The 13,589-nt window shown below is 43.2% G+C and overlaps 2 protein-coding genes across 4 annotated transcripts; one reads left to right on the top strand and one right to left on the bottom strand.

Annotated features, from left to right (window-relative positions):
* Window positions 1-568: 568 nt before the first annotated feature.
* On the bottom strand, window positions 569-3,695 carry EXOC8 (exocyst complex component 8). Its single transcript, XM_038394790.2, has 2 exons — window positions 2,175-3,695; window positions 569-1,484 (listed from the first exon to the last, which is right to left on the bottom strand). Exons 1-2 carry the CDS (start codon window positions 3,693-3,695, stop codon window positions 876-878), a joined length of 2,130 nt encoding a protein of 709 aa, XP_038250718.1. The 3' UTR covers window positions 569-875.
* Window positions 3,696-3,920: 225 nt separating this feature from the next.
* SPRTN (SprT-like N-terminal domain) lies at window positions 3,921-12,525 on the top strand. Of its 3 annotated transcripts, none has more exons than XM_038394791.2 (5): window positions 3,921-4,402; window positions 5,784-5,883; window positions 6,732-6,860; window positions 8,105-8,375; window positions 9,596-12,525. In XM_038394791.2, exons 1-5 carry the CDS (start codon window positions 4,140-4,142, stop codon window positions 10,342-10,344), a joined length of 1,512 nt encoding a protein of 503 aa, XP_038250719.1. In that variant the 5' UTR covers window positions 3,921-4,139; the 3' UTR covers window positions 10,345-12,525. The 3 variants fall into 3 exon arrangements, with proteins under 3 accessions (XP_038250719.1, XP_038250720.1, XP_043367291.1); XM_038394792.2 differs by lacking the exon at window positions 3,921-4,402 and adding an exon at window positions 4,414-4,598; XM_043511356.1 differs by lacking the exon at window positions 3,921-4,402 and adding an exon at window positions 4,605-4,968 and having other exon boundaries at window positions 5,320-5,883.
* The last annotated feature ends 1,064 nt before the right edge of the window (window positions 12,526-13,589 follow it).

Raw genomic sequence — 13,589 nt, forward strand, 5'->3', positions numbered from 1 at the left:
GAAAGAAATGTAGTTATACCCACACCTCAATAAACTACACTGTGTGTGTGAAATGGATCCGCTCCTGCTCCCGTTGAAGTCAACAGAAAAACAAAGTAAATACATAACTTTAAAAAATTCTCTCAGTTATAATAAATAATCTTAGGTGTTCTTTCTACAAGCAGAAAAAACCCACAACAGTAGGTAGAGCATTTCGTCAGGGAGGTAGGATTTTTAAGGTGACAATGTCCTTTTGCTAAACTAGGTAAGAAAATGTTTTCTTTTTTAATAACATCTTTGATGTGAGAATTTTTCTTTCAAGTGACTATGCGCTCTCTGTAGTACTGATTGCCTGTCTTGTTGTCAAACAAATCTCTGCTTAAAGACTACTAGAGGGTGAATTCTGCAAATCCATAGAATTTACTCATGTTTGAAAGGTGGATGAGATTCACAAAGAACCACACTCATAGAATTCTTCAGTAAACCTAGCAATTGTACTCCTTCAGGAATATGTTAATTTTTTTTTAAATCACACAATTCAAAATGTGATTAGAGGTTATATTCTACTGCTATATGTAGTACAAGTATGTAGATATTTCACTAATATTTTATTCGGCCCAAAGCAGAATATAAAACATCACAACAGAGGCTATTAATGGGGAAAGGAGACATGCAATATAAGATTATATGACTCCAATGCTTTTTCTCCTTAATTATTTGATTTTTCTTTCCCTTCCTTGTTTTCAGATTTGGTTTATGAATCTTTAGTTAAAACAAGGTTGCAGATGGAATTTTGCAGCTTTCAGGGATTTGGAAAAGATTTACAAAATATATCTTCATAGACAACATTATTGAAAGTACACTGTAGACTTCTGAAGAGAACATACGGATTTCATTTATACTACAGAAGTTGTACTTTCAGGATTTACACGCATCAGTCTTGAAGCATTTCTCAGATCCTGTAGTTGCTTCGCTGGCTTTCCAACCCCTTCCTCAAATCTTTTCTCCACAACAGGAAGGACAGTTTCATAAAGAAAAGATGCATTCTGCCTGATGAATGCTTTTTTCTCAGGATCCTGTTCACACCGTAAACTGTAATCGACATGCTGGACAGCCACAAGGATAATCTCCACTAGGCTTTCCAGTAGAACCATGTGCAGCTCTGGGAAATAAAGCTTGAGTGCTTCCTCCAAGAAGGCCATAGTCTGCTTGGTAAAAGCCACCACAGTGTAGCTAAGGTTCACCCAGCAGTCATCACCAGTATATTGGTCAAAAGTGCTCATTCCACAGCTCCTCATCTCCTCTCTGAGTTTTCCCAGAGCCCCTGGGGTCATCAGGTTCATCCTTCTCCACATCTCTTCAGAGTTGCGATGCTTGGTGGCCTCAATGATGATATCCTTGTAGCTCTGCAAAGCTCCTTTGATATCCTTCACCAACAGGGCATGAATGATGAAAGTGAGGTCCAGCCCAATCTCGCTGAGCTGCTTGCAGTGCTCCTTCGCTACCTTCAATAACAACATTTATTAATATATATCTGGATATCTTATACACTAATTTTTTTTTACAGACTAATCTAGTTAATCACCATGTTACCCTTAAAAGTATCAGCGCTATTTTATAGATATGAAAAATAAGGCAGAGATTATATATATATCTTCAAAAAAAAAAAAAAAAGAAAGACTGATTTTATATATTTATATTAGAAATGCAGATCTTTTCTGCCACAGAACACTACGGACAACTAGAGCAGTAATAGGATCATGTCATAAGAGCCTAAAAACTGGGGAATTAAGGAATAATGGATTTTTACTATTTTTTTAAAAAAACTTTTGTTAATCCATAGTCAAATCCAATCCAATAAATTCTTTGGAGAAACACATATTCAAACTTTAACAAATAAATCTTATCCCTTTATTTAAGATGGGAAAGAGCTGACAATCTTTTGCAATCTCCAATCAGTCTTTGGGCCAAACATGGGAAAACCAAACCATTGCTGAGATTCATGGAATAAAAGACAAGCAGAAAAAACCCACAACAAAAAAGTCTTTCACACATCCTAAAGAAGCAGGCTGCCTTTCAGACCAAAGCTGCAGAGGTAATCAGTAAGCAAACAAGGATTAGAAATCAGAAGTTACTGGTTTCTTCCAGGAATGGGGTCAATTCACCAGACCATACTACCTTCCTTACACACTTACCTTCACACACTCAGCAGCAGTGGACAAGCTCTCTTTACTGTCGAATACTTGCTTGCTAAAGGCATCTACAAACATCCTCATTGCCGAGCGGGCCCACACAATGAAGGCAGAGTAACAGCCACTGTTACCAGCAAAGTCTGTCTCAAACTCCCTGGCAGTCTCCAGCAGGCTGGTAAAAAAGACATGGCAAAGCTTGTGGATGTAGAGCAGAGTGGCACCCTCAATGCGCAATTGACGAATGGCTGTGTGTACAGCAGCTGCCCTGTTCTTCAAGAAAAGTTCACATGCCTTGGTAGACTGGCCCAAGCGAATGAGCTGGGACACAGCCCGGCGAGTGGCCCTAGGACCACCTCGTAATGACCGATCGGGAGATAGCTCAAACACCAGCACATCGGTGAGCTGCCTGACTCGTTCATCTACCTTGGCTCGTAGCTCCCTCACTGGCTGGCTCATGACCTTATCTCCCAAATACTCATTCAGCTTATCCAACAAGTCCACTGCCCCCTCAAAATCTCTCTGGGCAATGCAGACATCTAGGTCTTCAGGCAACTCCTGGATCCACTCCAGGGACAGATCTACTGTCTCCTCCTCAGGTGGGGGTTCCTTTTCATCTTCTCTGTCAAAGGGATTGGTGGCCTCAGGAGGTGGCGGAGCAGTCCGTGGCGGGGCCTCCTGCTCCAGCCTCAGCTTCTCACTGAGGGCGCGGTTCCGCTTGGTCTCCTCCAGCACCTCCAGCCACTCCTTCTTGATCTTGGCATTCTCGGCCTGGAAGATGCGGCTCTCGGGAAACATGAGCAGCTTGAACATGTCCTTCATGGGCGGGTTGTCCTTGACATTGATCACAGCCAACCCTTCCAGGGGATAGAGGGCATCGTAGCGGTAGGCACCACGCCGGTTCGGCAGCCAGGTGGCCACCAGCAGGCAGTCGTTCATGAGGAAGGCATGCACCCGCTGGATCTGCGCCATGTGATCGGCGTCGTACTCCACCAGGTCGCCGTTGTAGACGAGGTACTTGCCGGGGCTCTCGGGAAGCAGGTCCCGGCAGCCCTCCACCTTCTCCAGCAGGGTGGTGAGCGTGCGCTGCCGCCCCTCCTCGCTGGCGGCGGCCTCCTTGGCCGACAGGGGGAGGAAGGGGTTGCTGTGGGGGTCGGCGGCGGCGCGGCGGGCGCCCAGGGCGGGGTCGTCGCGGTCGGCCTGCAGCAGCAGGGCCTGGGTGACGGCCTCCATGATGCCCTTCTGCTCGGTGAGGATGTGGCTGAGCTGGTACATCTCGCTCTCCAGGTAGCTGATCTCGCGCGCCGTCTCGATGAACTGGCGGTAGTTCTGGTAGACGTTGCGCTTGAGGCTCTGCGCCGTCTCCTCGCTCAGCGCCTGGATGCGCTGCCGGTGCTCCTGCAGGTCCCGGTCCCCGTCCGACTGCTGCGACAGCTGCTTCACGTACTCGCCCGCCGCGAAGCCCCCCGACTCCAGCTGCCGCCGCAGCCGGCTCCCGCCCACGCCCTCACCCAGCGGCAGCGCCATCGGTCCCGCCGGCAGGGAGGCCGCAAGCCCCGACGCACCGAGAGCGGAAGACGGGTGACCACAGCTACGGCGGCGCTGGGACAGGGCGCACGCGGCCGGATCGCGCACCAGCTACATTGCGCGTGCGCCTGGAGAGCGACCGTCTTTGAGCGGCGTAATACTCCTGCGTCAGAGGCTGCACTGCGCAAGCGCGGGTTGAGGGGGCTGTCCGAGCCGGGTAGTACGTATGCGTCGGAGAGAGCGGAAGCTGAGTGTGGGACGCCATTTGGCGCACGCGCAAGAGGAAAGTGGGAGAAGACGCTCGTGCTGAGAAGGGGGCGACGGGAGGGTGCCCAGCTGTCGTGCGCGTGCGCCAGAATCCGAGTCAACGGTTGCCGGTCGGGAGGCTGAAGGGGTGGCACAGCGCGCTTCCCGCCCGGGCCTGGCCGGCTGCGCCCCACCGGGATGGACGGAGACTTCCTGCTGGCGCTGCGGTTACAGGCGCAGTGGGAGGAAGAGGAGGAAGCGGCGGCGGTAGCGGCCGCTGCCTGTAGCGAGTCCCCGCGCGGCTCCTCGGCGCCGCCGCGGCCGCTCTCCGTGGTGGACGAGGCCTGGGAGCTGCTGGACCCGAGCCCCGACGTACGCGGCCTCTTCGTGCACTTCAACGAGACGCTCTTCTGGGGGAAGCTGGCGGCCGTGGCGGTGACGTGGAGCCCGCGCATGACGCTGTACGGGAACGGTCCGGCGGCGGGGCTCGGGGCGCTGAGGGAGCAGGCGCGAGCGGCCCCGGGCAGCTGCATCGAGCGGCCGCGCTGATCCCAGAAGCTCGCGGCTCCAGTTACAGCGCGATCGCCGCGGCCGGCAGACGGGAGGGGGCCCGGGGACCCGTGGATCGGGAACCTCGCTGGGGAGCTGCTTCAAACGGTAGCTCGGGTAGCGGCCCGCTCCCGGAGGGGGCGGCGTGGGGAGAAACCCGCCGCGCGTCTGCAAAGGCAGGGGGCGCCTCGCGGGCCTACGGGCCGGCCACTGAGCCAGCAGAGGGAGACCCACCAGAGGACGGGCCTGGGCCTTTCGGACAGACCCCTGGCGGCGGCAGCAGCGCCCCGCGAGGTGGTGTGCAAGGAGGGGGTGCGAGGCCGGGTGCTGGTGTCTCTCTAGCTCACTTGGAATAGTTAATTCCTATTACCTCCCCTCGGGACGTGACCTGTTCAGTGACCTCATGTGGCACGCTCTCCCCACCGGACACTTACAATTTGCAAATCCCCCCCCCCCCCCTTGGCATCACACACCAGAAGTGTAAAAAGAAAAGGAGTACCGGTGGCACCTTAGAGACTAACTAATTTATTAGAGCATAAGCTTTCGTGAGCTACAGCTCACTTCATCGGATGCATTGTAATAAGAATATGCAATTAATGTGGCTGGACTGGATAATTCAACCACAGAGAACATAAAAGCTGTGTAAGCCAAACCTAATATAATTTTAAAACACCAGCATCTGTTTTTTCCACCAAATGCATCCGATGAAGTGAGCTGTAGCTCACGAAAGCTTATGCTCTAATAAATTTGTTAGTCTCTAAGGTGCCACAAGTCCTCCTTTTCTTTTTGCGAATACAGACTAACACGGCTGCTACTCTGACACCAGAAGCGTGTTTCCCACTAGCGTAGGTGAACCTGACGGGGCATTAGAACTGGCTGCACAGTCAGTGCTGTTAGTCTGAGTGTGGTAAGCTCAAGATGTGTATGACTGCATATTACACTGATTGTAAGATGTAGCTCCTCTGTTTTGTTTTCACCAAATATTTGTTTCGAAAGATTTCAGAAAAAGGAAACTCAGGTGGAAGCAGTAGCAATAGATTCATATGTGTTAGGACTATTTTAGAAGTAATTTTTTTGCCATTTCCTAGTTGGTACTGTAAAAGTGTTGGTTAAACCCTGGATAATTCTTGGAGTTTAGCAATGTTGTGTTCTTTGGAGAGTTGTTTAAAAAAAAAAATCTTGGTTTACTTGGCAATGTTAAGTGGACCAGTATTTTGTATTTAATTCTCAGTTCTGCTCCACCAGCTACAAAAACAAATAGAAGTCTACCGTCTGCTTATTTTTCTTTTTTAGATGTGCTGGAGTGTGCAGCTATGAAGGAAGAGGTGGGATGTGTTCCATCCGCCTTAGTGAGCCACTCTTAAAGCTAAGACCAAGAAAGGATCTTGTAGAGGTATTTTAAGACATTACATTTATGTATAAGCTTAAATCTGCTGAAGTGTATCCTGTCTTAAATTTTGCACTGGAGATCTTAATGCACAATGTTATCTAGATTATAAAATAGTCTTTGCTTTGATAAGAAACTTGTATTAATTGCTTAGTGGTGGTTTTCTAAGTATGCAAAATTATGGTAATCTTGGTCACAATTTTTCTGAACTGACACCCTTGTGGGTAAGGCCCAAAGTCATTCACCCATTTTACTCCCAGAAATAAGAAAAATATTTCCTAAATGTTCCTTAATGTTAAAACTATAAACTTGGCTTCAGAATGCAAAATGAAACTATTTCAATTCAATCTCTTGGCTGAGTAGCCCAGTAACAGAAAAAAGGAGGATTTGATCATACGTGTAAGTTTCATGCTGTTCCTCAGTTCTCTTCCAGTTCTGTTGTTGTGAGCTGGTTGGCAATTAAGGTTGGACAAGATTCCTGTTCTAAAGTGCTCAGTGATCTGCAGTTTTGCAAAATCTGCATCCCACTGCTGGCTCACAAGTATCGTTTTTCTCCTGGGGCAGTAATTTTTTTAAAAGCGCCTAAGTCAGGGGAGATCAGATTTTGAATATGTCATTCTTCATAGTAATGTCCCTTTGAATGCCCTTTATGACATATGGAGAGAGGATGATTTTTAGCAGAGGGTTGTTGTTGTATTCTTATGACCCATACTTAGACTGCGAATGCACAGAAATAAAATTTCTATCAAGATGAATAGAAAGTAGTAAAGACAAAATGGGCTATTAGCTATATTAAAATAATATATCATATGTTTTTCAGAAAACATCTAGCAATTAAATGACTTTTGTTTCAGACACTCTTGCATGAAATGATTCATGCCCTATTATTTGTCACTAACAATGACAAAGACCATGAATCCCATGGGCCAGAGTTTTGCAAACACATGCGTCGTATCAATCGCCTGACTGGAGCCAATGTTACAGTAAGTCATTTTTACTTAACAAAATACAATCTAGAAAATTTAAACTACATTTACTATTCAGGTTCTATGTAACTTGATATTTCAAAAATAGTATGTTAATATGTTGGCACTTATTGTTAACCAGTCCATAGATGGTATGAACAGCTTTGGGTACAGAGCTTTGTACTAGTTATGGGGAGGGGAGGAGCAAGCAGGTTGAGGAGAGTGCAGTAAAACCTGTTTGGGAGTATGTAACCTGTAAATGTATATTGTATTATATTATACATTTTTTTTAGAAAAAAATCTCTGGAGCCATTTTGGCTGAATATTTGTTGTTAAATTTTTAGTGTCTTAAAGGAAAAAGACTTCAACTTCAAGATACAATTTGGGAACTAAAAATCAAGTTTGTTTTTAAGACTTAATAAAAGAGACTGTTGGGTTAACCATAAATTTTGTATTTTAAAGCTCACATCTATGTTACTACTAATGCCTTAGATAAATATCTTAAGTTTTGAATAAAACTCTAAATTACATTTTATTATGGTGTTTCCTCCTACTTTTTTTTTTTTTTTTAGAAACTGAAAACAGAATCAGCAGTTTCTTTTGTTCATAGTCAAAACTTGGTATTTTACTTACTGGTTTTTACATATTCTTACTATAGTGCACTGATTGGGAGCAAAAAACAGTTGCAAATAGAAACTTTCGCTGGATATTTTGTTTGAATTCATTAAAAATCCCTATTTATCTTAAGTATTATAAAAGCCTTGTTTTTACAGTATCTAAATTTTGGACCAAATTTGACCCAACCGTTTTCCTTTAGTTGAAGAAGAAGAATATTAGATAACGTTAAAATTCAAGAAGATTCTGTACTTCAGTTACTAACTTAAAGATGCAGGGAGGGGAGTTGATTTATTCCTCTGTCTAGGTGCAGAATAAAGCTTCATGAAAGGGAAACAAGCATTGATCCATTATTGCTTAATATCTCTTAGTGCACAGAGTGCTAGTTAATATTTAATGGTATTAGTATGCAAGATTGTGCTGTCCATATATCAGGCTTTTTAATTTTTGTAGGGAGGGAAAAATGCTATTTACTTGAAAGTGGGTTGCTATGCATACAGTAGGCTCTCTGCTAGCAGGTAAATGTGCTGTTTTCCTCATGAGTAGTAATAGTAGATAGTTAAAGAATGCTAACACATTTCAAACATGTAGTGATGAATGATTAATATGAAATGGAAATGACTGTTGTGTTTTTATTTTATGCTTAGATCTATCACAACTTTCATAATGAGGTGGATTCATATCGCCAACACTGGTGGCGCTGTAATGGTCCATGTCAGAGTAGAAAACCTTATTATGGATATGTGAAACGCGCAATGAATAGGGCACCTTCTGCGCGAGACTTCTGGTGGTCTGACCACCAACAGACCTGTGGAGGAACGTTCTCAAAAGTAAAGGAGCCAGAGAACTATTCTAAAAGAGGCAAGGAAAAAACCCAGATAGGAAAGCTTTCAAACTCTGAGCCATCTAATTCCAAAGGTATGTAACTCTGTTTTCACTTTTCTTCCCTTCAGACCCACTCCTGCCCTATACAGTACTCCAACAAATGAAAATGGATCAAATACTGGAGAAATTTAGTATTAAGATTTTCTGTAATGTTGGATTTGGTTCACATGTTCTGTTTGTGGTTTTTGTTGTTGTTGTTGTGTTTTTTTTTTTTTTTTTTTAATGCTCATGTTGCATTAAAGTTAAAGCATAGTTAAAGGTCTGTGCAGCACTATGTAGTCGTCAATATTTTTGCTCTTAAAAATATGAAGGACTAAATAAATAACTCAGATTTCTGGATTTACCTGTGATCTATCTTACTATTACCGAATCATAATTAGAATCAAAGCACCTGGCCATTCAAAGGGACGCAGCTTATGAAAATGTCATTCCATCCATATTAACTTTCATCCCAGAATTTTAAGCAGAAAACTTGTTATGCAGGCATGGCCCTGTGTATTTCAGGACCACAGAACTTGCAGCAAAATCTTTACCCTGCATAGCAGAGTCAAAGGCTTAGGTTCTACAATACTATTAGACGTTTCTTGTCTTTATCATTCTGAGGAGAGCCTGCTAAGCAATGTTATCTTTCTGAATCTAACTAGCCAGAAATAATATGAATTAACCACCGTATTTATCGCAGTGGCTTGCTAACTCCTGAAAATGAGGGTAAAATTTCAATATTCACTATTTCACAGGTGATGACTTTAGCAGAAACTTTCAGCTAATATGATTAATTCACAATGCCCACCTCTCTCCCACCTGCCAAGTGGTACAACTGTCCTCTATCCAGCTTCCAAAATCAACATTTTTCTCACCATCCCCACACTTGACATCTACTGATGCATTACTTCATTATCAATATGAAAATATACAATATATTAGACTGAAATATGGTGACAGCATAAAATTGAATATAAAAAACAGGAAGGGTACTGTACTAATCATATATATGTCCAGCCTATATTAATTAAAAAGCTCCTTTTTATTTAAATCAAGCCGCTGCAAAAGTTTTTGTTTGCCACACAAGTGTGTCAGAATTTGGGGGATCTTACCACAGAACTTACCTCCATCCTGCCTTGGAATAACAGGCTGGTATTCAAGTCCTATTTTAACTTCTTAAAAGTCAAACAGCAAGTTGTTTAGTTAACAGACTTGATACTGAGCAAATGTAGTAGATTAGAACAAAGTTACTAATCACTCATCTTTTGCAGGAAGGATACGTGGAGGTGATATACAAAGCCTAATTCCTTTTAGTGGAAAAGGATATCAGCTTGGAGGAGCAGGCCTTTGGTCTTCTGAGAGACACAAAAGTTCCAACAGTATTAAGGGCAGAGAAATACCAAGTCCACAATGTTATTCAGCAGCTGGAACCGCAAGATCAGTTCCTAAAAATGAACTAAAATTTGAACCAAACACATTCAGTACCAGCATTTCCCATCCAGTTTTTACTGATTGCTCCAATCATAAAAACAGCTTTGCTTTGAACCACAAGTTTCCTAAAGTATCTGTCGCTAATACAAAAGCTTACAGGAATGTTGATGGGTCGCCTGTTAAAATTTCTCCTGTTAATGGAGGAAATTTGAACCAAAGTCCTACAAATGCCAAGTCGGTTTTTCCATCTTTTAATGAGACACCAAAACAAACTTCCTTTGAACAAGCTGAGACAACTCTAAGATCCCGGGTTTCATCCCAGGGAAATAGCAGCTTTGAAAGTGGTGGTATACCACAGAAACGGCCGAAAACGGAAGACAAATCTGCCTTTGTAAACTACTTTATAAAGAGAGAGAGTACTGATTGCACTTCTAGAACTAACACTCTTATAAAAAACAATGAACTAACAGTGTCCTCTGAAAGTTGTATTTCTGCTATTAGTCAGGATAAAAAAGTTAGTTGTCCCGTTTGCCAGACCGAGGTTTTGGAGGCCAAAATAAATGAACACCTAGACTCGTGTCTGATGTAACCTTTGAAATGCAATATCACAATTAAGTACTAAGAATTGTTTGAGATCTTCAAATTACATTGCTCAGGATTTATCCAATTATGATCGTTGTGTGCCTGTACCCTGGCCTGTATTGTCCAAGCTGGAAACTTTCCTATATGTGTAAAGTGGAGTCTGAATTTCAGCATGAAGGGAGGGCAGTTCTGATATTTTTTTTTTTTTTTTTTTGAGTTGCATGTTAGGATCGTGCATGTTACTCTCATGGTGCTTGTGTCCCAAAGAGCCTAAAGGTATATATGTACACTACTAAGCCTACATCAGCAAATTATGCCAGCACAGGTGACAGAAGGAGGAATTCTGTTGGTGTGGGAACAGCGCCTCCCTGAACGATATTAGCTGTGCCAACAGAAGCCCTCTTCTGTCCATATAGCTGTCGTCTGTGCTGGTAGTGTAGTTGGAATAAGTGTGTTGCTATGAGGTATGGTTTTTCTACACCCCGACCAACATAGCTATGTCGATATAAATTTTGAAGTGTAGACCAGGCCAAATACACTCCTGATTTTAGTAAGTGCAATTGTGGTTGGGTCACATTTTTACTGCAGAACCTAAGAAAGTCTTTTCCCATGGTAACACTTATTAGATGATTTCTAAAAGCAACTTAACGTTTTAACCATGTTTTGTCTTTTTGTACTTTTTCCTCGGTCCCCAAAATGTTCTTTAACTCATCCCTGGTCACCTTTAAATTTAATTTCTAAATTTTCCCCTTCCACATACACTGATGCCAACTTATCAGTTTACCACAATGAAAATGTGTTAAATAGTGGGCATTTTTTTATATATATTCTTATAACACCAAATATTGTGTTTAGGCCACAGCTACCGACTCTCCAGAGATCAGTTTCGCCCAAAACTTTTTAAAGGGCAGGTAGGAATGAGGGTGGAATTAGATTTAAATTATGGCTGTGTCCACACTGCCAGCGAGGGGTGTGATTCCCCTGCTCATGTACACATACTCTGGCTCTTTTCAATACATATTCACTGATTTCAGGTGGGTATGCACTCAGCTCAGCCATATCTCTGCTGCTGCTACCGGTGTTGCTGCTGCTACATTGCTATTTATATTTGCACTAGCTGGATGAGAGTGCAAGTATATATAAACAACCAGGGGAATCACACCTCTCGCTGGCAGTGTAGACATAGTTTAAGTCTTCAGCAAAAATGGGGAGTAGCTTAGAAGTTTAAAAAAAAAATACTGTGTCTGTTTTAGCATAATCTTGAGTAAGTGGAGAGCATGGGTAGAAAATTAGTGATATGGGAGGGATTCTAGATACTTAACATTGCTTGATGCATTTGATGGAGCATTAGGCCGTAGACTTAAGGCCGTATTAGAGATACATACTGGGTTTTGAAGCATTGGTTAAGAGGGACAGAAATAGGAGCTGAGGAATTTAAACATCCTTATAGCATTAAGGCATAAGATGGGTTAATTTTTGTTTGGCCGCTTTCGTGTATTTGACCCCTCAAGGCTAAAAGCACCAAGAGTAAAAATAGGGCTCAGTGCAAGTAGCAAAACTAGAAGACCTTGTCATATCACTAGTCCTGCTACAGAATTCTAACTGAAGGCCTGAATTTAAATGCAGATTTCCAATTGAATTCACGTTGCAATCATTGGCAGAGCTTTGCTTTGCTTCCTTATCAGCCTAATTAATAGTTCAGTCAATATATGCTAACAGCATTCTATTACATGTTATGAATACCAAGTAAGATGTATAAAGCCTACTGAAATGTTTACAGTTCTGTTGGTGCACTAAAGGTATTTGACTGGTTTGGGCAATACTGTCACAGTTTAAACTAGCTTTCCCAATGAACATATTATACTCTAGGTTGCTTTTTGAATTGCTGGTAGGTATATATGGTGGCTATGATGCAGACAAAAGTGTAAAAACAGGTTGTCTCGTTATAAATGTAATGTGATTTACAGTTGATTTCCTCTGAGATGAGGAATAAACAGATCAGACAGTTACAGAATTTGACCAGTGCTAACTAATATCTGATTTCAAAGTATAGGAAAAAAACTAAGAATGCATAGAATGTACTTTTTTTTTTTTTAGAAACTGAATTTTAAAATACTGACATTACTGAAATGTTTTAATGACCTTAACAAAAATGTCTTGCATATTCTGAATAAATCATGATGCTGAACCTTGGGTTGTTAAGTCTGGTTTTCACGTGGCTGTCAATGACCATTTTATTTGCTCTTAAAACACATTTTGTACAACAGTAGTCACTTTTAACAGTTCACTCCAACATCTGCACAACCTTCCCTTCTTAACTACCCCACAAACCCAAACCTTGCTGTGGAATGATGGTTACTCCTGGGGGGGATTCTGTGCCACTGCACATGTATGCAGAGTTCATGTCCCCTGCAGCTTTCTTTGCTTTCCCGCAGAAAAAGGATTTCTGAAGGGGAAGCAAAGAAAAGCCATAAGAGCGCTGATCCAGGGCAGCATGGGTGCATCAATTTGGGCATCAGGAGTAGCTAGGGGAGATGTAAATCACTGCCAGAGGAGGGGGATTGGGACTATGCGAGCAAGCGACTGTCACTTGCTATCACAATGGTCCTGGTGTGGAGGGGCTAGGCTTCAGGGTGTTTCTGTGGAGGTAGGTGTGGGCTGGCCCTGTCCTCTCAGGCAGAGCAGAATGTTAACAGTGCCTGCTTAGTGGATTGTTCCCATTTAGTGAATTCCTCCAGGAGTATAAAACAGATGTAAAAGTTTTAAGGCTCCCTTACATTGCCAGAGTGGTGTAAATGGCCAATTTGAAATCGACAAGAAAACCAGGCAGCTAGAGCCCAGCTGCCCGTACTCTCCTGGTGAGCTTTGTGGCTGGACCCCATTCCTGATGGGGAACAGGGAGCTGAGAAGCCCTGGGCGGCTCAGTAGGAGCCTGTGGGGTATCCAAGCTCCTGGCAGGGAGTTACCAGCAGAGCTCTCAACACTGCCCCTCTTAGGTTGGTGGAAGCACTCCTGGTGAGGATGTCCCCCACTGACCAAAGGAAGGTATTGTGGACACAAGCCACCACAGTAATTACTGTGGTAGCTCTAAGTTGACCTAATATAGGTTGACGTCTCTTTGTAGTGTAGACATAATCTAAGTGATTAGAACTGGTCTAAATTTTTGGACTGAAAAATCTTCTATTAAATGTGCTCCATGAACTGTTTACTACTGACCTTTCTGGAGATGGTCAGTAGGCAATATGAATTGTG

Source organism: Dermochelys coriacea, chromosome 3, assembly GCF_009764565.3.
Source record: "Dermochelys coriacea isolate rDerCor1 chromosome 3, rDerCor1.pri.v4, whole genome shotgun sequence".
In the NCBI taxonomy this organism is placed as follows: Eukaryota; Metazoa; Chordata; order Testudines; family Dermochelyidae; genus Dermochelys; species Dermochelys coriacea.

Excerpts from the sequence above, each read along its gene's own strand:
- SPRTN (XM_038394791.2), top strand. The coding sequence starts at position 4,140 with ATGGACGGAGACTTCCTGCTGGCGCTGCGGTTACAGGCGCAGTGGGAG. Across the intron at positions 4,403-5,783 it reads TGGAGCCCGCGCATGACGCT|ATGTGCTGGAGTGTGCAGCT; the intron begins GTACGGGAACGG and ends TTTCTTTTTTAG. Across the intron at positions 8,376-9,595 it reads TGAGCCATCTAATTCCAAAG|GAAGGATACGTGGAGGTGAT; the intron begins GTATGTAACTCT and ends CATCTTTTGCAG.
- EXOC8 (XM_038394790.2), bottom strand. The coding sequence starts at position 3,695 with ATGGCGCTGCCGCTGGGTGAGGGCGTGGGCGGGAGCCGGCTGCGGCGG. Across the intron at positions 1,485-2,174 it reads CTGCTGCTGAGTGTGTGAAG|GTAGCGAAGGAGCACTGCAA; the intron begins GTAAGTGTGTAA and ends TTGTTATTGAAG.